Here is a 24110-nt window from a genome sequence, read left to right as displayed (position 1 = left end):
GAAACTCTGTTTGCCTGCCTTTCTCTTCCTTGTCTCTCTGCCTCTCAAATAAATAAATAAATTTTAAGAAAATACAGACATAGAGGCACCAGTTAATTAAAAGATATATAAACTTTTTTTTCCAGAGAAGTTTGTATTTGGGCCTCAAGCCTTTGAAAGTAAAGTTTAGAGACATAGCATACAAATACCACTGTAATACACATGAAATACTCTGTCAATCCCGAAAAATTAACATAAACTTCAGCTTTCTAATAGTCAACAAAATAATGGCTGATTGCCAATTTTTTTTTAGGTAAGTTAGTTACAGACTATAATTATTTTACAAGATATGTAAACTTAAATTTACTCTAGATTATCCATTTTCTGACTTATTTACTTTTGGTAATCAAAAACACTTGTCAGAGTTGCTATGTTTTTTTGTCATTAAAGATTGTGGAAAAATCGCTTTCAATGTTTGAAGCTCTTGTTTTTTGGGAGTTAAGACCACCTCCTTAGGGGGCTTACTGGTCATTGTCAGGTAAATCTTGCTGGCACAATTAAGAAATAGGTGCTGGTAGGTTTTCTTCTCTGCTTTTTCTTACAAGGAAAAAGAATGCATTCACCACCATTTAATGACGTACAGGGAAACTACACAGAAGATATTATCTATAACGGGTGACTTTTCATCTGGGGAAAGTGCTGTGCTGCCCAGCACCTCACAGTGCACAGGCTAGCCTTCACAGCAGAGTCACGCAGCCTAGAATGTCAGCGTGGTGAGAAGGACAGTCCACCAGCTAAGGGCAGCTACACTGTTTTGGTAATGAGGCCCTGTGTTTAGCAGAAATGAAGAGCTTTTTAGTGTTAGCTTTAGCTGTAGTTGTATATAATGTGCCTTTCAAAGTGAATGTTCGGCTGGCGCCATGGCTCACGTGGCTAATCCTCTGCCTGTGGTGCCAGCACACTGGGTTCTAGTCCTGGTCGGGGCGCCGAATTCTGTCCTGGTTGCTCCTCTTCCAGTCCAGCTCTCTGCTGTGGCCCGGGAGTACAGTGGAGGATGGCCCAAGTGCTTGGGCCCTGCACCCCATGGGAGACCGGAGGAGCACCTGGATCCTGGCTTCAGATTAGCGCGGTGCACCGGCCACAGTGGCCATTGAGGGGTGAACCAACGGAAAAGGAAGACCTTTTTCTCTGTCTCTCTCTCTCTCTCACTGTCCACTCTGCCTGTCAAAAAAAAAAAAAAACAAAACAAACAAACCACAAAAACACAAAGTGAATGTTCCACAGTGGAATCATAACTGCAGAACAGTCTTGTTTCCTTATACTAATTGCCTATGATTTTTCTGTAGTGGTTAATTGGATACATTGAAATTACGCCATAATGAACATTGCTTCTTTTGGAAAGTGCCCATTTTATAATAAAGATTTCTTATTTATTTATTTGAGAGGTAGACTTAACAGAGAAAGGGAGATACAGAGAGAAAGGTCTTGCCTCTGCTGGGGTCTTGTATCCGCTGGTTCACTCCCCAAATGACTGCAGCGGAGCTGCGCCCATCCAAAGTCAGGAGCCAGGAGCTTCCTCTGGGTCTCCTATGTAGGTGCAGGGGCCCAAGCACTTAGGCCATCTTCTACTGCTTTCCCAGGCCATAGCAGACAGCTGGATTGGAAGAGGAGCAGCCAGGACACAAACTGGCACCCATATGGGATGCCGGTGCTGCAGGCGGAAGCCTAGCCTACTATGCCACAGCACCAGCCCTGAAAATCCCCCCCCCCCTTTTTTTTACAGATATAAAAGAATGAATTGGAATAAATTATTCTGATGAATTGTGTTAAATTATTTAGTTACTCTTGCAAACTTAATAATATCAACCTTTGTTTTTAGCTCAACAGAAATAGATGATATGCTTAGAAAATCAACAAATCTGCTGCTGACCAGAACTTTGAGTAGCTGTTTACTGAACCTTATTAGAAAACCTCATATAGGTTTAACAGAGGTAGGTTAACAAGACAGATAAACCAAATGCTGTATTATATGAAACAATTATTATAAATTAAATTATTGCTCAATTTCATTCTATCTTTGTATTTTAAATTTGCTAGAATAAGCAGATTAAAAACATCTGTGTAAATTCAAGAAATGTAAGGGGAAAAGGTTTACATGAAGAATAAAATGAAAATATGAAATCTTATATTTGATTGCAAGACTTTACATAAAGTCAAAAATCCTCATTTTTTTTTACTTGCTAAATGGATAAGATTTGAAAAGTACTATGAAAAGTCATTTAAAGTAATTGGCAATTAGACTTGGTATGTGTATGTATGTATATATATTTAATATAAATATAAATATTAAGTATATATAATATTTGATAGCATTCATAAGCAGTATTTGCAGCAGGTTTTGAAAGTAGATAATCAGTTGTACCCTGTAATAGCAGAATTATGCAGCTTTCATATAATTGCTGGAAATAATAGTTCTATTTTTAAAAATCAGGTGGTTTTGCATACATATAACATACAACTCAGTACATTTTGTGTTTTCTAGTTAGTGCAGATCATCATAAACACAGCACACCTTGAACAAGCTTGTAAATACCTTGAGGACTTTATAACTAACATTACAAATATTTCTCAAGAAACTGTTCATACCACAAGACTTTATGGACTGTCTACTTTTAAGGTATGTAAAGAAGTGAACTAAAGTTTCATTTCAGTTGCTGTAATAAAACTTTAAAAAATTAAGACAGTTTTGTTATATGTGTGATTTCATTATATCCCTAAAATTTTGGAGAGGTTATCATTGTTAATAATGAGATAAATGTCAGTTCTTTTAAACATTTAATACATCTTATTAAAATGGATAAAAGTATATTGATTTTTCTACACTGTGGCACATTTTACTCATGTTTTGACAACTAATGGTGGTACTGAATTGGTTTAACTTAATTTTCATTAATTTTTCACAGTTCAATAACTAATTTTATATGAGTGTGTTTAGAAGTTAAAAATGTAAGATAGATTACATAAATGTAAAATTTACTTTCCATCCTTTATTAGCTGTGGTATGTCAAAAAATTGTTACTTGCTACTGAAATCATATTTTTTTCTAGAGGAGAAGATTTCTGTTTATATAACACATGGGATATACCAAAAGATTAATTAATGATTGTTTTAAGCAGAATGTGAGATTAAATAATTTCACAAATTTGTTTTTATAAATTGTATTATTTTTGTTGGTTTAGAGTCATACAGCTGAGAAAATAATATAATCTTAGTAATATAAATCCCTTTGTTGGGGCTAGTGTTGTGATGCAGCAGGTGTTTAGCTGCTGCCTGAACACTGGTATCCCATGTGGGCGTCCATTCAAGTCCCAGCTGCTCCACTTCCTTTCTAGCTCCCTGCTGATGTGCCCAGTAAAACGCTGGAAGATGGCCCAACTGCTTGGGCTTCTGCAACGCATGTGAGAAACCCTGATGGAGTTCCAGGCTCTTGGCTTTGGGCTGACCCAGTGCCAGCCATTTGCAGCCATCTGGGAAGTGGGCTGGCAGATAGACGATCTCTCTCTCTCTCTTTTTAACTCTGCCTCTCAAATAAATAAATAAATCTTTTTTAAGGCTGGGTTACAGAGGCAGAGGCAGAGAGAGAGAGAGATCTTCCATCCTCTGGTTCACTCCCCAAATGGCTGCAATGGCTGATGCTAGGCCAGTCGTAAGCCAGGAGCAAGGTGCTTCTTCCAGGTCTCCCACACAGGTGCAAGGGTCCAAGGACTTGGGCCATCTTCTGTGTTTTCGTAGACACCCTGGGTTCTAGTCCCAGTTGGGGCGCCGGTTCTGTCCCAGTTGCTCCTCTTCTAGTCCAGCTCTCTGCTGTGGCCCGGGAAGGCAGTGGAGGATGGCCCAATGCTTGGGCCCTGCACCCGCACTGGAGACCAGGAGGAAGCACCTGGCTCCTGGCTTCGGATCAGCGCAGCGTGCCCTTGGGGGATGAACCAACGGAAGGAAGACCTTTCTCTCTGTCTCTCTCTCACTGTCTAACTCTGCCTGTCCAAAAATAAAAAATAAAAATAAAAATTAATATGTTTACTAAGTACTCTGATTAAAACATGAATTGTTGACATCTCGGAATCTTCAGGCAATTTTTATTGCCAGATAAAAGTCAACCTAACATACTGGGACATGACACTCAAATTTGGGGATCTGGGAACTATATTTCTCAAAATCTGCCTGTTGGGAGAGAATGTTTAGAACTGTCATGTCTGGTTCCATCTTGCAGAGTTATCAATAAATTTAATTGAAAGTAGAACTGCAGTTGCATCCCCTTTGGTGAGTTTCCTTGGAAATCTGAAAATCAAGTTCAGCCTTTACAAATAGCAGAGCATTCTTTTTTTTTTTTAACTTTTATTTAATAAATATAAATTTTGAAAGTACAACTTTTGGATTATAACTGTTTTTCCCCCATAACCTCCCTCCCACCCACAACCATCCCATCTCCCACTTTCTCTCCCATCCCACCTCTCATTAAGATTCATTTTTAACTAATAGTAGAGCATTCTTATTTTTTGTTTTGTTTTGTTTTCATAACTCATTCAAGTCTTTTTTTTTTTTAAGATTTTTTATCTATTTGAAAGGTAGAATTACAGAGAGAGAGGTAGATACACAGAGAGATCTTGATCCGCTGTTGTTTCACTCCCCAAATTGCTACAAGAGCTGTGACTGGACTAGATCAGGAACCTGGAACTCCATCTGGGTCTCCCACATGGGTCTAGGGGCCCAAGCACTTGGGCCATCTTCCACTGCTTTCTCAGGCACATTAGCATGAAACTGCATGGAAAGTGGAGCAGCTGGGACTCAAACTGGCACCCAGATGGGTTGCCAACCTGTAGATGACAGCTTAACCCATTGTGCCACAAGGCTGTTCCAATTTTTCTGTTTTCTAATATGCGAACAAGAACTATGTTGTGCTCATTGCTTATAGATCAAGTATTCTTCAGTTCTAACTTTTGATCTATTTCAAGAGAAATTTATGTTGAACTGTGAAATGGGGAAGTACTTCTACAGGGATAATTGTTGAGTCAATGTTAAAATAAGTTACTAAGGGACATTGGGGAATTTCCATTCCTAGTGAATTGTCAGTCTGTTCCTGATTTCACAGAGATGATTAAATACAGCCTTGATTACAGACTTTAAGTTGGATTGCTTAGTTAATGTCTTAGCCCAGTGCTTTTCAGTCCAGTTATCCTATAAAACATATTCCTAGTTGCTTGATGATTCTGGAAATGAGCTCTTACATGAATCCTTCACCCATACCTCCATTTGTTTTCGTTCTAGGAAGCATGTATGCACACCCTAAGTGCCTAATATTTGGTCACTTATGTTTACTTTATGAAGTATTATCTAAACTTGTCAGATTACTTCACTGTGCCAAATCTGTGAGTGATGTAAAAGAGGCACAATTAATGATTCCTTCCCTGCAGCAGTACCTCAACTTTTTTAAATGAACCTGGATTCACACAGAGCTACTTACAAGTGGGATTTCTTTTTTTTTTTTTTTTGACAGGCAGAGTGGACAGTGAGAGAGAGAGACAGAGAGAAAGGTCTTCCTTTTTGCCGTTGGTTCACCCTCCAATGGCCGCTGCGGCCAGCGCATCGTGCTGATCCGAAGCCAGGAGCCAGGTGCTTCTCCTGGTCTCCCATGCGGGTGCCTGGCCCAAGGACTTGGGCCATCTTCCACTGCCTTCCCGGGCCGTAGCAGAGAGCTGGCCTGGAAGAGGGGCAACCGGGATAGAATCCGGCGCCCCGACCGGGACTAGAACCCGGTGTGCCGGCGCCACAAGGCGGAGGATTAGCCTGTTAAGCCACGGCGCCGGCCAACAAGTGGGACTTCTAACTGGAAAAAAAAAAAAAAAAAAGGTGTATCAGAATAGAGGAGGAAATGGGAATACTATTCCCTTTCTTTTTAGAAAGAGACTTGGAGGTTTTTCATTCTAAAAACTGTATTATTTGAGAGGCAGAGAGACAGAGATCTCCTGTCTGCTGGTTCACTCCCCAAATGCCCCCCAGAGCTGGAGCTGAGCTATGTCAAAGCTGGGAGCTGGGAACTCAATCCCAAGTCTCAGACGTAGGTGGCAGGTACTTGAGCCATCACCTGCTGCCTCACAGAGTCCACATTAGCAATAAGCTGGAATTTGGAGTGGAGTCAGTACCTGGACCCAGGTACTCATATACGGGATATGGGCAAACCCCATTCCCTTTTTAATCTATGTGGTAGAAAAATTCTCTCAGGCATCAGAGATCTTTAACTTAACTCCATGGAGTTTTTCCCAACTCCATGCCAACTGTGAAGAGTTCTTGCCTTTTTAGTCCTGGTTCCAACTGTAAGTGGGACCATGGTGCTATGATACAGTAGGGGAAAAAAAAAACATGAAAAGTAGCTGGGTGAATCAGTACTCCACTGACAATGAGAAGCATAAGCAAGCAAATGGTCCATATTTTGATTGCTTTTAAGTAACAAATATAAGAATGAAACAACTCCTCTTGTCACACTGACATCAACAATATCTAATAGAACTTATTTATATGTCTTTAAAAATTACAATTTTTAACAAATTGTGATTCCTCTTCTATCCATTTCATCATTATACTCTTTCCACTATCATAACTAAATAATAGATTTTATTGTTTAGTCTTACCTTCTTTTTTTCCTCCTCTGTTATTTGTGCAGTAGTGATACTGGGTAATGGGTTGGATACCATATGCAGTGTAACTAACTTAGAAATTTATGAATCAGGATCATGGATAATTGGCATATTGTTTCTTGAATTAGAGCAAGAAGAAATTAGCAATAGAGGATAAGGATACCTTTGTCATAACAGTTTCAACCTTGTGTTTATATTATTTTTTAAGATTTATTTATTTATTTGAAAGGCAGAGTTAAAGAGACAAAGCGAGCTTCCATCTGCTGGATCACTCCACAAATGGCTGCGATGACCAGGGCTGGGCCAGGCCAAAGCCAGGAGCCAGGAACATTCTTCTGAGTATCCCATGTGGGTGCAGGGGCCCAAGCATTTGGGCCATCTTCTGCTGCTTTTGCAGGTGCATTAGCAGGGAGCTGGATCAGAAGTAGAGCACCTGGAACCCAAACCAGCTCTCATATGGGATGCTAGTGCTTCAGGCTGTGGCTTAACCCATTACACCACAACACCAACCCTGTGTTTAGAGTTTTAAAAAAGATTTATTTGAAAGGCAGAGTTACAGAGAGAGGGAAAGACACAGAGAGAGATCCATCTTCCATTTGCTGATTCACTCCCTAAATGGTCACAATAACCAGGGCTGGGCCAGACGAAAGCCAGGAGCTAGGAACTTCATCCAGGTCTCTCATGTAGGTGCAGCTGCTTTCCCAGGCACATCAACAGGGAGCTAGATAGGAAGAGGAGCAGCTAGGACTTGACCCGGCACCCATATGGGATGCTGGTGTTGCAGATGGCGACTTTACCTACTGTGTTACAACAGCAGCCTCCCATGTTTAGATTTTTTTAAGGTACAGAAAAATACCAAAGAAGTGCCCCACTTGCTCTAAAAGAGTAAAAATTAAATGTAATCTTTTTTCTTAAATGTTCAATAAAATTTTTCAGTTAATATACTTCTATTAATTGGGGCTATTAACAGAAAATTGACAGAAACTGACAGAAAAACTAACTGAAACTTTTCTGAACAATAAAGGGAAGAGTATTGACCTCTGTTAATTGCAAAGTCTGAGTATGGGGCAGATTTCAGGTGAAGCTGAAACCTGCTGCTCAGGAGATGTCAGCAAGGAGTTCCTGCATCTTTTAACCCCTTCTGCAGTTTGGCTTCATCTTCAGAATACACAAGGTGGTCTTGCTGCTCTGGGCTCTCTCCTTCTGGTAGCAAAATAGCTGCCTTGTTAGATTTCCAAACCTCATATTCTCATATCCTACAAGAGAGTATCTCTCTCTCCCATCTGCTAGGAATTCCCTCCATGTAAAGGGGTGGGAATTGCTCACTGACTCAGACTTAACAGGATTCATCCTTGGGACTATATGTGAGTGTAGGTACAATCCTACCCAACCACATGGCTGTGAATAAGGGTAGTGTGATTTTCCAAAACGTATTATGGGACTGTTCCAAGAACAGGGATTGAATAATAGACAGCAAATCTTAGCTATTATTCAGAACACACACACTGAAAATATAGGAAGTCCAAGTAGAATTTGTGCATGTGTTTGTTTTAATTTGAAAGTTCCTTGAGGGGGCTGACTCTGACTCTGTGGCACATCGGGTTAAGCTGCTGTCTGCAGTGTCGGCATCCCATCTGGGCACCAGTTCAAGTCCCAGCTGCTCTGCTTCTGTTCCAGCTCCGTGCTAATGTGCCTGTGAAAGCAGCAAAGGAAGGCCCAAGTCCTTTAGCCCAAGCACCCATGTGGAAGACCCAGAAGAAGCTTCCAGGCTCCTGGCTTCAGTCTGACTAGCTCCGGCCATTGCAGCCATTTGGGGAATGAACCAGCAGTTGGAAGATTTTTCTCTGTGTCTCTCTTCTCTCTCTCTCTCTCTAACTCTGACTTTCAAATAAGTAAATCTTTAAAAAGAAATGTTTCTTGGGTTCTGTTCATACTATATTTTATTTTTAAAGATTTATTTCATTATCTGAAAGGCAGAGTTACAGAGAGAGAGAAAGGGAGACATGGAGAGAAATCTTCTATCTGCTAGTTCGCTCCCCAAATGGCCACAATGGCCGGAGCTAGTCAGACTGAAGCCAGGAGCCTGGAAGCTTCATTCAGGTCTCCCACGTGGGTACAGGAGCCCAAGCACTTTAGCCATCCTCGATGCTTTCCCAGATGCATTAGCAGAGAGCTGGATAGGAAGTGGAGCAGCCAGGTCTCAAACCGGCACCACGATGGGATCCTGGTGTCACAGGAGTTAGCTTTACCTACTCTGCCACAATGCTGACCCCTTATTATTTTTTAACAGAGATTTTATTTTATTATCTATTTTAGTTTTTTTATTTTTAATTCCATTTTATGTGAAATGAAGAGAGACAGATGGAGAGAGATCTTCCATATACTGGTTCACTCCCCAAATGCCAGCATTGGCCCGGCTAAAACCAGAAACATGGAACTCAATCCACATCTACATGGGTGGCAGGGATCCAAGTACTTAAGCCATCATATGCTGCCTCCTAGGGTGTATGTTCACATAAGGTTGGATTGGAAGCAACAAAGCTGGGACTCAAACCAGGCACTCCGATATAGGATGTGGGTGTCCCAAATGATGACTTAACCAAATGCCCACCCTGATAGCATTTATTGTACTTTACACGGAGATAAAAAGTAGTTTGCAAATTTAGTAGATCTATTTATGCCTGCAGAGGGAACTGTTTCTTTAACAAGCAAAGGAAGAGTTAATTACTTTAAATTTTATTTTCTAGTTAGTAGTTTCTCACTGTCAGGTGACGTCTTGAGAACTGAGTCTATTTTGAATTCAGCAGTAAAACTCCAAACTAATTTTTTTATTAACAATCTCTTAAGTCACAATTAATAATCATCTATTACAAATGTCTCACCAATATTTCAGCTTATCTCTGGGTACAAGTACAGGGGAGGTTACATGCAAAGCTTTTCTTTCTTTACTTGCTCTTATTTCTTTAAAAATAAAATGTAGTTAGTTCAGGCAGCTGTAAGGATCAAAGGCACGTATGTTTTCTAATGATTATATTTGTCAGGATTATAAAATAAGCAGAACTGTTACTCCCTAGAAAAGTCCTTTCAAGTGTTGTCTTTAAAACATGTTCCTACTCAGAACTGCCATCTGAGGTTTGTCTTTCACACGGCAAAGCCACTGACCCACCGACTTAGATTTCTTTGCTCACTATTACAGCCTGGGGAAAACATTAATAACATCTTAAAATTTTAAATACCTTCTTCCCAATTTTTTAACATCTTGGGAAAAATTTATCTTAACCTGGATATTTTATAGGAAAAATGGGACCTGCTGTTGGTGTAACCTCAGGAAAGTACTATTCAGCTAAGTGCCAGAGAGCAGCAGCCAAAGGTGATGCATGTCTGTGTTTCCTCCTTTGTTTTACCTACCTACTTTTCAGAAATTCTTATTTTCTGAACTAGTTTATCACAACACTAAACAGGAAATCCAGAAAGCATAGAATTACTTCATTTGACTATAATGTGAATAGTTTCCTCATTTTTTTTTCCCTCCTTCAGATAAAATGTTTTGTTTTCCCTCATGGCTTCAAGACTTGTAAATATTTGGTCGCTCCCACTTCCTTAAACAAAGATTTATAAAAGTTAATTTGCTCAAGGTGTAAAGATAGCTGAAATAATTGAGAATTGACTTCTTTGCCATTTTCTCAAACTCTTCTGATTTTTTCTGTTAAGTAAATGAAAATATGGGCTACTTCTTCATTCTTTGTTATTAACAAGGATCGTGATTTTTAACATAACTCATAGCCTCAAATCCTTTGATACTTCTCTTATTGAGAAGTGGGGGTCTGAGTGCCTTCATCCTTGTCTGGGAAAACTTGTACTGCTTTTACTAATAGAGTACAGTGAAAATAATGTGAAATTTCTCAGAATAGAAGAAAAGAAAACATAGCTTCCACCTTTTTTTTTTTTTTTTTTTAAGATTTATTTAGGGGCCGGCGCTGTGGCATAGTGAGTAAAGCCGGCATCCCATATGGGTACTGGTTCGAGTCCCGGCTGCTCCACTTCCGATCCAGCTCTCTGCTATGGCCTGAGACAACCCAAGTCCTTGGGCCCCTGCACCCTCCTGGGAGACCTGGAAGAAGCTCCTGGCTCTTGGCTCTTGGCTCCTGGCTTCGGATCGGCACAGCTCCGGCCGTTGCAGCCATTTGGGGAGTGAACCAGCGGATGGAAGACCTCTCTCTCCTTCTCTCTCTCTGCCTCTCCTTCTTTCTCTGTGTAACTCTGACTTTCAAATAAATAAATCTTTAAAAAAAAATTTATTTAGTTGTTTGAAAGAGTTACAAAGAAAGAAGAAGAGAGATCTTCCATCAGCTAGTACACCCCCAAATAACCCCAAACGGCCAGTGCTGGCCAAGAGCCAGGAGCTTCATCTGGATCTCTCATGTGAATGCCAAGGGACCATATGCCTGGGCCATGTTCCACTGCTTTAACCATGCCATTAGCAGGAAGCTGTATTGGAAGCAAAGCAGCTGGGACATGAACCAACACCCCTCTGGGATGCTGGTGTTCCACATTGTGGCTTAATCCACTATGCCACAATGCCTGCCCCAGCTTCCACCTCCTGAGCATGGGGCGTTGAACACACATGCTTGGAGCTCCTTGCTCTGTGTGAGAAGTCCAGTTACTCTGCAGCTGTGAGGAAGCCAAGCCACACAAAGAGCTGCCCACCCCAGGTGCCAGATGTACTGGGGTCTTCAAAAAGTTTATGGAAAATGTATGAAAAAATGCGTGGATTTCACTTTTTGGGTACTAAAATAAACTTATTTTTAATTGCATTTTCCACAGACTTTCTGAGGTACTCTTGTAGGAGAGAAGCCTCCAGATGAATATGACCCCAGCTGTTAGACTCCTAGTCCCAGCCTTCAAGTTGTTCCAGCTGGGGTCTCAGACATTGTAAACAGAGTTTCCTACCCAACAGAACCTATGAGCATAATAAATGCTTGTGATTTGAAGCCAGTAAGTTTTGGATTATTTTGTTACTCAAGAAGATTACCTGGAACAGCAAATGACATAAACACTGTGCTAGCTTCCTGTTTTCTCTTGTTACCAGAAAGCTTTTCCTCTATGAAGTTTTCTTCCTAGTCCACAGAAGCTCTCCTGGTTTGCTGCATTTTCATACTCTTGGTAGTCAGTATGAATTTGTTCATATTTACTCATTCTGTAATTATTTTATTTGTGGTTACTTTTCCATGTTCAATGGATTATAAATTTTTTCAAGACAGGAGTGATTTCTTCATTCATTTAACAAGTACTCATCTACTGCCGCCTAGGTGGCAAGCACTGTTGTAGGTGCTGGAGATAATATCAGTGAACAGACACCAGGTTCTTGTCTTAATCTTGCTTACCTTTCAGTCGATGTTTTGTCCTGCCTGAACTCAGAGTGCTGAATTTATAGTCACTGACAGTGTTACTGATTAACGCTAGTAGTAAGCTTCTCAGTGTTAACATTTTTCTGAGGCAATTTGTATCACATTAGAAAGTGTGATAGAGACTAATAGCTTACGTTACTACAAGTAGCTATTTTGAGTACTCATTTTGCTGCTACCATCTTTGGCAGTGCTTCAGTAACATTTCAGTTAATACCATTAACACTGACTTTTCTTTAATTTCTGTTTTATGTAAAATTCTCATTATTTTTACTTTCTTCTATAGATGAAGAGAGGCACTGTTGGAACTTTTTAAAAAATTAGTTAATCTGTTTGAAAGGCAGAGTGACAGGATTGAGGGAGGGGAAAAAGAGATTTCCAGAGAGAGATCTTTCATCTGTTTATTCACTCCCCAAATGGCTGCAATGGCCAGGACTGGGCTAAGCTGAAGCCAGGAAACTGAAACTCCATCCAGGTCTCCCATGTGAATGGCAGGAGCCCAAGTACTTGAGCCATCGTCTGCTGCTTTTCCAGGCACATTAGCAGGGAGGTGGATTAGAATTGGAGCAGCCAGGACTCCAACCAGTAAATGGAAGATTGATCTCTGTTTCTTTCTCACTCTTAATTTCTACTGGCCAGAGTGGCAAGTTGTCAACCCTTTTTAAGGTGATACAAAGAATTCCTGGTGTTTGGTGCTGTGGTTAAGGTGCCCTCATCCTTTTTTGGAGTACCTGGTCTCAGTCCCAGCTCTGCCTCGGATTCCAGCTTCATGTTGATGTGCAACCTGGAAGGCAGCATGTGATGGCTCAAGTACTTAGGTCTCTGCCACTCATGTGCAAGTTCTAGATTTAATTCCTGGTTCCTGGCTTTGGCCTGGCCCAGTCCCAGTTGTTGTAGGTATTTGGGGAGTATACCTAGAAGATGGAAATCTCTCTGTCTTCCTTTTTTTTTTTTTCTTCTTTACCTTTCAAATAAATAAAAAGTAAAAAGAAAAAAGAATTCCAGGATCTTGGGAAACCTAAAAAATTCTGAAGGGAAGGTACAAGTCTTTCTACTTTTAACTTTCAAGATGTTCTCTGGGGACTGGTGTTGCAGCTTAATGGGTAAAGCTCCTGCCTGTGGTGCTGGCATATCCCATATGGGTGATGTTTCGTGTCCTGACTGCTCTATTTCCAATCCAGCTCCCTGCAGACGGCCTGGGAAAAGCAATGGGAGATATCCCAAGTGCTTGGACCTGTGCTACCTGTGTGGGAGACCTGGAAGAAGCTCCTGGCTCCTGACTTTTGCCTGGCCCAGTGCTGATCATTGCAGCCATCTGGGGAGTGAACCAGCAGATGGAAGACTTCTCTCTCTGTCTCTCCTTTTTTCTCTATGGCTCTAACTTTCAAATAAATCAATAAGTCTTTTTTTTAAAAAGTTACCTGTCAAAGTCTGTGTTATTCTTTGTAAGAAAATCATAGGCATGGGGATCTTCTGCCTTGATTCCAAAGGCCACAGTGCCTACATGCTGGTCTCTCGTTATCCTTCATGCCATTCCATCAGAGTGCAGCAGCTTGAGAGAGAGAGAATCTTCCACTATCATATTTTCTTTTTCGAGATTGTCCTTGTGTAAGTTTACGTTAATGATTTGAAATCCTTATTCATTTTTAATAAAAGCATATATAGGTAGGAATTACCTAGTAAGCGTTGTTTTGGCTACATCCTGTAAGTTTTGTTTTCACTTATGTCAGTATTTTCTAATTTTGATTATGTGTTTTTATATTTCTCCATTGGTTACTTAAGAGTCTGTTATTTGATTTCCACATGTTTGAATTTTCTAAATGTTCTTCTGGTTTTTTTTTTTTTAAATAAACAGATTTATTTATTGAGGCCGGTGCTGTGGCATAGTGGGTTAAGCTGCTGCCCTGCAGCACCAGGATCCCACATGAGCACTGGTTCAAGACTCAGTTGCTCCACTTCTGATCCAGCTCCCTGCTAATGCCCCTGGGAAAGAAGTGGATGATGGCCCAAATCCTTGGACCCCTGTTCCCACATGGGAAACCCAAAAGAAGTTCTGGGCTCCTGGCTTCAGCCTGGCCCAGCTCCGGCCCTGTGTTTTGTTTTGTTTTTAGATGAAGTCTTTCTTTCTTTCTTTTTTTTTTTTTTAAGATTTTATTTATTTATTTGAAAGGTAGAGTTACAGATAGTGAGAGGGAGAGACAGAAAGAGCTCCCTTCTGTTGGTTCGCTCCCTAAATGGCCGCAACAGCCAGAGCTGTGCCATTCCAAAGCCAGGAGCCAGGAGCTTATTCCCAGTCTCCCTTGTAGGTGCAGGGGCTCAAGCACTTGGGCTTTCCCAGGCCATAGCAAAGAGCTGGATTGGAAGAGGAGCAGCCAGGACTAGAACTGGCCCCCATATGGGATGCCGGTGCCACAGGTGGAGGATTAACCTACTATACCACAGCGCTGGCCCCTGGCCCCTGTGTTCATTTGGGGAGTGAATCAGCAGATGGCAGATCTCTTTCTCTCTGTCTCTCCCTTTCTCTGTAACTGCCTTTCAAGAACTTGGGCCATCTTCCGCTGCTTTCCCAGGTGCATTAACAGGAAGTTGGATTTGAAGTGGAGCAGCAGCAACTCTGACTAACACTCATATGGGATGGGACCTCATAGGCAGTGGCTTGTTCTGCTGTGCCACAACTCTGGCTCCCCTTCTGTTACTAATTTCTGATTTCATTCCATGATGGTTAGAGAGCATACTTTCTATGGTTTCATAATGTTTTAAGGATTTCTTTATTTGAAAGGTAGAGTTACAGAGAAAAGAGAGAGAGATCAATCTAACATACATTGATTCACTCCCCAAATGGCCATAACATCCAGGGTTGGGCCAGGCTGAATGCAAAAGCTCCATCCGAGTCTCCCACATGGGTGGCAGTGGCCCAAACACTTGGGCCATCATCTGCTGCTTTCCCAGACACATTAGCAGGGATCTAAGGAAGTAGAGTAGCTGGAACTCAAACTGGAGCTCATATGAGATGGGACACTTTCCTGCTTTTGTTTCTCCCGAGAATCTGCTTACAGTTGTGAGAACTAATACCCTGTAGGGGCTGGTGCTGTGGTGTAGTGGGTAAAGCCATCTTCAGCAGTGCCAGTATCCCATATCGGTGCCAGTTCAAATCCTGGCTGCTCCACTTCTGATCCAGCTCTCTGCTATGGCCTGGGACAGCAGTGGAAGATGGCGCAAGGACTTGGGCCCCTGCACCCACATGGGAGACGCAGAAGAAGCTCCTGGCTCCTGGCTCCCTGCTCCGGCCATTTGTGGAGTGAACCAGAAGATAGAATACTTCTCTTTCTCTGCCTCTGCCTCTCTGTAACTCCACCTTTCAAATAAATGGATCTTTTTAAAACAAATAAAAAAACCTTGTAAAGTATCCTATCACATAAAGATGAGAAAGGAAATGGTGAAGTTGGAAAAGAAGGAAGAAAAAAGATCTGATGGGGCCTGCACAGTGTTGCATCAGGTAGCACCCTTGCCTGAAGCACCAGCATCCTATATGGGTGCTGGTTTGAGACCCAGCTGCTCCACTTCCGATCCAGCTCTCTGCTATAGCCTGGGAAAGCAGTAGAAGATGGCCCAAGTCCTTGGGCCCCTACACCCGCGTGGAAGACCCAGAAGAAGCTCCTGGCTCCTGGCTTTGGATCAGCACAGCTGCGGCTATTGCGGCCAACTGGGGAGTAAACCAGCGGATGGAAGATTCTCTCTCTCTCTCTGCCTCTCCTCTCTCCATGTAACTCTATCAGATAAATAAATTAATTTAAAAAAAGAAATAAAAAAGATCTGATGTCCAAATAGAGTACTTCCAGCAAATAAGCCAACAGTTTTCTTCCTGGACTTTGCATAAATGATTAAAATATTAGACCAAAGACAAATATAAATAAAATTTGGAATTTTAAGAAACTTGCTTTATTAACTGCTTCTTGAATTGTGTATTAATATTGCTGTTCTGTCCCGTCAGGATGCTCGACATGCAGCTGAAGGAGAAATATATACTAAACTTAATCAGAAAATCGATGAATTTGTTCAGCTTGCTGATTATGACTGGACAATGTCTGAGCCAGATGGCAGAGCTAGTGGTTATTTAATGGATCTTATTAATTTTTTGAGAAGCATCTTTCAAGTGTTTACTCATTTGCCTGTAAGTATAAAAATTTTCAGAAACTTAAGTTTGTTTAATTTCAAAGTATATGTTAGGGGTGGGTGTTTGGCACAGTAGTTAAGATGCTACTTGGGATACCCACATCCTATATTGTAGTGCCCAGGTTTGAGTCCAGGCTTCTGCTAATGCACACTCTGCGAGGCAGCTGTAATGGCTCAAATACTTGTGTCCCTGCCACCCATATGGAAGACCCAGATTGAGTTCCTGGCTCCTGGCTTTGGTTTGGCCCAGACCTAGCTGTTGCAGGCATTTGGGGGAATGAATCAGTGGGTAGAAGAGATCTTTGTCTCTTTCTCTCTCCCTTTCAAATAAAATGGAAGTAAATGATAAATAAAAATTTACAGTGAACTAGTCATCTAAAGAAAGAAAAAAAAATGAAATGTACTATAGAATTTAACTTGAAGTTCACTTGTTTATACCAACTTCCTAGTTTGCATATTTCCTTTTCCATTGTTACCAATTTTCATATCAATTTTCAAAGAATAATAGCATAGCCAATTGTTTAATTTATTGTGCTTCTCAGCCAAAATAATTACAACTCTCTTTCTACCAAAAACCAGCATAAAAACATGAAATTGACAATATAGATATAAATAGAAATAAACTCTGTAAGTAATGCCTTTTCCAGTTAGAAAGGACCAAGAAATTATTAGTTTTTTTTTAAATTTGTTTATTTGAAAGGCAGAGTTAAACACACAGAGAGAGGAAGCCAGAGAGAGACACAGGGAGATTGAGAGAGAGAGAGACAATCTTATATCTACTAGTTCACTCTCCAGATGACCACTGTGGCTGAGTCTGGGCCCATCTGAAAACAGGAGGTTCTTCTGGGTCTCCCACACGGGTGCAGGGACCCAAGCACTTAGGCCATCTTCTGCTTTCCCAGGTGCATTAGCAGGGAGCTGGATCGGAAGTGGAGCAGCAAGGACTCAAGCCTGAGCCCATGTGGGATGCTGGCGTCACAGGCAGTGACCTAAACCACTGTGCCATAATGCTGGCCCTTTCTCTCAGTTGCTTATAAGAGGATACTTTCCTATGAGAGAAAATGACCTCCAGAGCATCTTGGTAAATAGATATTGAGAGCTGACTATACACATTTCTTCCCAACTGTGCATTCAATGACACCCGTTGTTGGTAATGGGAAGAGTAGGTAGATCACAGAAGTCAGCAAAGGATGCAAACCAAGGTTCTTTCCCATGGATTCATTATTAAACATTTACTAACACACCACTAAATATGGTATAACTTTTAAAATTACACTATCCAAGAAAAACTATATACTTTTTACTAACTCGAAAAATAAAACACAGCATCTCTCAGTCATAAAATAGAAACTACTTTCAAGGCAAGAAAATATACTGCAAGTGTTATTTGGTCTTTAAATTCAATACTGAAACTACTGCCCTGTCCCTCTCATTCTCTTTTAAGGTATTTCCCTTTGTAGTTGTTTTCTTTTCCTTTTTTTTTTTTTTTTTTCTTTTTTGACAGGCAGAGTGGACAGTGAGAGAGAGAGACAGAGAGAAAGGTCTTCCTTTGCCGTTGGTTCACCCCTCAATGGCTGCCGCGGCTGGCGCACTGCAGCTGGCACACCGCACTGATCCGAACGCAGGAGCCAGGTGCTTCTCCTGGTCTCCCATGGGGTGCAGGGCCCAAGCACTTGGGCCATCCTCCACTGCACTCCCGGGCCACAGCAGAGAGCTGGCCTGGAAGAGGGGCAACCGGGACAGAATCCGGCGCCCCGACTGGGACTAGAACCCGGTGTGCCAGCGCCACAGGCAGAGGATTAGCCTATTGAGCCGCGGTGCCGGCCTCGTATAGTTTCTTTCAACAAATACTATAAAATATAATTGCAAACTGAAGAGCTTAACCAGAGATCTTTATTCATGTTGACTAATGGAACACAGTAAAGCTATTCTGAGTTTTGGAGGTTGAAACTTTGTACTCAGTCTTTGAGTAATTTTCTTCCCTTTATACCCATTTCACAGAATGTGTTATTCAGGTGTGTGCCTCAGCAAATGAAACCCTATTTGTACTTGACTGTCAGGAATTATTCTCAGAAGGTTAAAACCTACATATAAATTATTCAATAACAAGAGCCTATTCTGTGGTATTTATTTATTTGAAAGAGTGGCAGAGAAAGGAGATCCTCCATCCACTGGTTCACTCTCCAAATGCCTGCAACAGCTGGGGCTAGGTCAGGCCAAAGCCAGAAGCCAGGAACTTGGTCTTTCGTGTGGGTGGCAGGGATTCAAGTTCTTGAGCCATCATCTGGTGACACCTAGATGCATTAACAGGAACCTGGATTGGAAGTGGAGGTGAGACTGAATCCCAGGCATTCCAATATGGGATGTGGGCATCCCAAGCAGCAGCTTAATACGCTGCACTATAACACCTGCTCCTTGTGTTATATGTTTATTTATGGCTATATTTATAATATATCCATCATCTGTAAGTATTACTAATGACATCCTATTGGCTTAGTTAACATTTGTGCAATTTACTAATGATCATGTGGAAACCACCTGTATTGTCTAACCAATTAGTGATTCTGGCAACTTTTTGAAAATTTTATGTTATACTAGGGATGAGATACAGTAACTTTTAATTATTATATGGTCCTGCCACTCTGAAATAGATGCTCATATACAGAAATGGGGATATGGCTCTTGTTAGCCCAGAGTTGCTGCTTTAACAATGATCCTTGGGTTTTCAACCTTAAATCCATGGCTTAGCCATACCCAGAGCTCATCTTTCTTTAACTTCTCCTGCTTTTCTTAGATTTGCAAGTAAGAAGTTATAGGGCCTATTTAAATATATGCCTGGGCATGGGTGTTGTTGCACAGTGGGTACTTGGAACTCCCACATACCATATTGGACTGCCTGGTTTGAGTCCAGCTACTCTTATTTCCAATCCATATTCCTGCTGATATACCTGCGAAGGAAGCATATGATGGTTTGAGTCCCTCCCACCTACACAGGAGACAAGATAAAGTCCCAGGCTTCTGTTTTCACCCTGGCTCAATCCCAGCTGTTATGGTCACTTGGGGAATGAACCAGCAGATAGAAGATCTTTCTTTCTGTCTCTCCCTCTCTCTTTGCTACTCTCCCTTTCAAATAAATCTTTAAAAAAAAAAAAAAAAAAAAAAAAAAACTATCTGCCCCATTTGCTCTTATCAAGTACATTTGAGAGTTAGGATCATCTTGTTTGTTTTCCACATAACACAAACTTTCCCTGCTGCTCTGGGTAAAAGTGCAAACAACAGCTATGATTTTATCCCTGCTGAACTTCTGATATAATCAGTAGCTTGGAAGCAGAGACATTTCTTGAAAACCTGGACCTCTTGAGACTTTTGCTGCTCTGCTTGTCTCTGCATTCTCTTTCTGCCCACTACAGTTAGTGTGAGTTTGATGAGAGCAGTGGATTCTGCCATGGCAGCAGTAATTACGCCTCAGAAAGCTCAAACTTGGGACACTATATATCATCAAAGGCCATTGGGCCTGGCTCCGTGGCTCACTTGGTTAATCGTCCGCCTGTGGCGCCAGCATCCCATATGGGCGCACGGTTCTAGTCCCGGCTGCTCCTCTTCCAGGCCAGCTCTCTGCTGTGGCCCGGGAGGGCAGTGGAGGATAGCCCAAGTGCTTGGGCCCCTGAACCTGCATGGGAGACCAGGGAGAGGCATCTGGCTCTTGGCTTCGGATCGGCATAGCTCTGGCCGTAGCGACCATTTCGGGGGTGAACCAACGCAAGGAAGACCTTTCTGTCTCTCTCTCTCTCTCTCACTAACTCTATCTGTCAAATTAAAAAAAAAAAAAAAAAAAAAAAAAAAGACTACCAAAGTTTGATGAGCCCTGTGATTGAGATAAAGAAGCTGTGAAGGAAATAAAAATGTGCCATACATTATAGGTAGTTGTGATGTCTTGCTATTTCAGGAAATTTTTTTTTCAACTTTAAGATAGCAGTGTTATGTTTATTCTCTCTCACTTTCTTTCTTGCTCTGGGGTGTGTGTGTGTGTGTGTTGTGTGTGTGTGTCTGTCTTAAGAACAAGAATTTGTGATACAGTGTTGTATTCTTATGAATTGGAATTGTTAGAAAGAAAAACGCTTAACAGAGGAGAATGAGAATTCATGGTTGACTTTAGCAATGGGGTAACCAATTCTTTCGGACTATAGGAAGTTAGACTAGATTGGTTCATGGAGTGTAAGAGGAATATCGAGGTATAAAGCCTATTTAGAGGAATGTAAAGGGTGTTAGAATGAATATACTTTGGTAGACCTTATAAATTTTTGGCATAACCTCAAAAATCTGTCTTCAAGGTGGTATTAAAGTTATTATTAAAACTCTCTAGGGGAATTTATCTTGACATTTAAACCTTTATAACTCATCCATTCTGTGTTATTGGGAATTTGAGACATTTAGTGTTATGTAGCATGTTCAAGCCAGAAAACGGATTGAAATGTATCTTACGAGGTAAAGGAATGCTTGTGTATTTGTGAAATAATCCTGGGAAATTTTTGTAATCTTTACTAATATTTTAGGTGTCTTCCTTAATTTAATAACAGTTTTACATTTGAACAAGATATAATTTCATATAATAAAACTTTAGATTAGTGGTTCTTATATAAAATATAAGGAATAATAGATTGCTTGACTTAAAATGTCTGCTTTTCAACTAGGCATCTCTATAATATTAAGAATTTTTTATTTCTAATTTTGATGCTTATTCTCTATTTAATGAAAGACCTTATTCTTTCAATCTGGCATTTTAAGAGGCTACAAATTGTGGCTCTTTAGAAGACTGACCAATCTATCAAAATACTTCCCGTCCTCTTTTGTCTTAAGATAAACTGTTTCATAGCCTTATAACTGAAATCTATTTAACAAACTGATAGACATTTAATTGATATAAAATAGCAATATTTTATTGCTTTAATTTAAATAACTAAAAAAAATACAGTATCAATGTTAGTAAGTTTACTTAACAATGTTAGGTCTACTATGCAAATTGACCATGATTTTGTTTTCCTTTTTTTTTTTTCTGATAAGTGTTACATGACCCTTCAAAAGAAAACCTGTTACCAATTTAAATAATAATGCACAATGCACAATATATTTCAGTCTATATATTTCTTTTTACTTAAGTAAAAAAGTAGTTTATTGTGTGAAGTTGATATTTTGTGGGAATATAAATAAAATAAAATGGATTCTCCAGGGATCATTAAGGAAGAATAGACCAATACAGAAAGAATGGTTATGATTTCAAGAGCACATTTTTACATCAAAAGTACTTGAGAGAATGAAAGCAGCCTTGAAAAATGCTTTCAAATAATTACTGTTGAAATCAAACAACTTTTATTATATCTTTGAAATAAGAGAATGGTGAGACAAATGAAAGCTTCAAATGAAAATTTAAATGTGCCAAATTAGTTTTTAAGTATTCAACATTTCTCCCACTATTATATTTTGGTAGATTTATGAAAACATTACTTTGAAACCAATGCAGTTTGAGGCATAGTCTAATAAAATGTGTTGTATTTTTATTACCGTGTTATTTTATATTTCAAAGAAAGGAGTATCTTTAGTGTAATCTATAATGGTAAATTATTTTGGAAATTTAACTTGACGTACAAACAGATGCATTTTCTTGATTCCTTTAGACTAGGAGTTGGTGGTTTGTGGTTTATTGTTCTGTGATTGGCATTAAAAGCCTTATTTCACAGCTTGCAGTGGGGAACTATTGGGTAAAGAGTGACTGTGTTCCACAGACTAAATTCAAGAAATGTCAATCAGGGTCTCACATGGGTTACTTAGAGAATGAGTTTTCTTACTGATTTCACCAAATGTCACCTCATGCTGTCTTTGATTGGCACAGCCTGGCAGGGAGGATGGATGAATCTGTCACCGGCTAGTTAATTGTGTTGCTGGTCTCAGTCTGACATCAGGTCTTTGACTCTTAAGTGGCTCAATACAAAACAAATTAGCAGATTGTAGTCATATTTCTCATTCTATATGCTTTGACTTTGTTGAATGCAGTCCATAAATCATATTGACTGACACACAAGTAAATGATGAAAGCTGCTTTTGAGACATGGATCTAGAAAGCAGCACTGTGAAGGTGCCATGGAAGGATGCATATGGTTGACCCTTTGGGAGTTTCCTAGGAGCCAAATGTCTCTTTACCACAATTGTTCTTAGAAGAAAAGCTTTTGGGTAATGCAAAAAGGATCTAATATGTCAGCAGATTCTCTTTTACAAGTTCCTTTGAAATATAAGAAGTTTGTCTAAGGGTTTTCTCTCTTTACAAGCCGTTTTTCAACAAAATGTTAGAGCAAGCTAAAAAAGTAGTTACTTTTAAAAGTTTAGCAGGTGTTTTTACTTATTTATTGAACTCTGTGTTGTTAGAAAGAAAATGTTAATAGCTGGAGTTAATTTTTCAAATGAGGGCAGAAGAAATTTCTAGATGCTTGAAATTTATTAAATGTACTGTTTCCTTAGTCACTTCACTTAATTATATTGGTTTGGTTGTTGTAATGTTAAAACCCAGAGCATTTCTAAAGAAAAGAGCTAGTTTTTAAAGATAACTGTGAAAGTATTTAGATTATTTTTATTTTAGAAAATGATATATTACAAAGAGCATCCACAATAATAGTGTTCAGAAAGGGGTGTGTGATTAAACCAAAGTCTGCCAAAGGCAACATATGTATTTTGGGGTATGTAAATTTAGAGGACATTAAATTTTTTCTGTCTAAAAATAAATAGTAGGTAAAGTTTAAGAATATTTATACACTATAATTAGAAAATATTCTTTTAAATAACAATGTGTAATCATCTAGAACATCACTTTTTTAAAATTTAAAGAATCTGAATCCTTGATGTTATTAGCTTAAATTTTGAGTTATGAAAAGATTTTCTTCATTTAAATTAAACATTTCATTTAACTATTTTACAAATCTTTTAATGTCTGTCTTTGAGAACAGTAAGCCTATATTTAATATTCCCAATCAAAATAAATTTAATATTAGGACTTCATTATTACATGTGTTATTTAAATAAAGAGCTAAATTCATGTTGTGTTTTCATTACCTCTTCCCATTGAGTTTATGGAAGAACCTGAATCCGTACTTCTAACCATCATTTTCAGCTCTATTACTATTGCTATATAGTCATTTGTGGCATCAGAAGCCATGTTAATTTTTAAAGGTTTCCTTGAAACAATACCACTTACAGTGTATGTCTGTTCACTTATAAAATTATTAAGAATGACTTCTTAGAGGGTTTTTTTTTAGTTAAAAAATAAGTCTGTTTTGAAGCAGATTTTCAAAAAAAATCTGTGCATAGCGTTTTCATTCATTTTCTGTGAATTTTTAACTTAAAAATTTTTATTAACAATAATTGTACATGTTTATGGACTACAAGTGTGATATTTCACTACATTTTGGATAATGAGTACCAAATCAGATCATAGAAATAAGTTGCTAGTATTAAACAACATAGTGGGAAGAGTATAATTTGTATGAACATAGTGGGAAGAGCATGAATTGTATGAACAGATAGAAGAAAGAAGTCCCAGTCCTCCAATCATAAAGTAATGTGGAAGGGGAAATGTTGATTACCCTGTTTTGAATTTGGAGATCTATTAATCTGCCTTTGTAGTTAGTACATTATAGAGGCAATTTAAATAGAGCTGATTTATGAAGCACATTAAACTCAGATGCACTGGTTGTTCCTATTTGGTCAAAGTGACATTTCCATTAAGTATTCTTAAGCCTATTACATTGTAATTAAATGGCATGCCATTGATTTTTCCTTTTTCTGCTTTATTCCCCCCTCCCATTCATATTGATAT

At 39.6% G+C, this 24110-nt stretch overlaps 1 protein-coding gene across 1 annotated transcript in view; it reads left to right on the top strand.

The window, feature by feature from the left end:
- The window catches only part of EXOC6 (exocyst complex component 6), a 188924-nt gene that overhangs the window by 103578 nt on the left and 61236 nt on the right, over positions 1-24110 (top strand). The window contains exons 16-18 of the mRNA XM_062214680.1: positions 1859-1970; positions 2522-2656; positions 16068-16247. Of these exons, the coding sequence (XP_062070664.1) occupies positions 1859-1970; positions 2522-2656; positions 16068-16247 (427 nt within the window). The remainder of the gene's footprint in view (positions 1-1858; positions 1971-2521; positions 2657-16067; positions 16248-24110) is intronic.

This window comes from Lepus europaeus, chromosome 17, assembly GCF_033115175.1.
Source record: "Lepus europaeus isolate LE1 chromosome 17, mLepTim1.pri, whole genome shotgun sequence".
Classification (NCBI taxonomy): Eukaryota; Metazoa; Chordata; class Mammalia; order Lagomorpha; family Leporidae; genus Lepus; species Lepus europaeus.
This window is presented reverse-complemented; position numbering and strand designations above follow the sequence as displayed.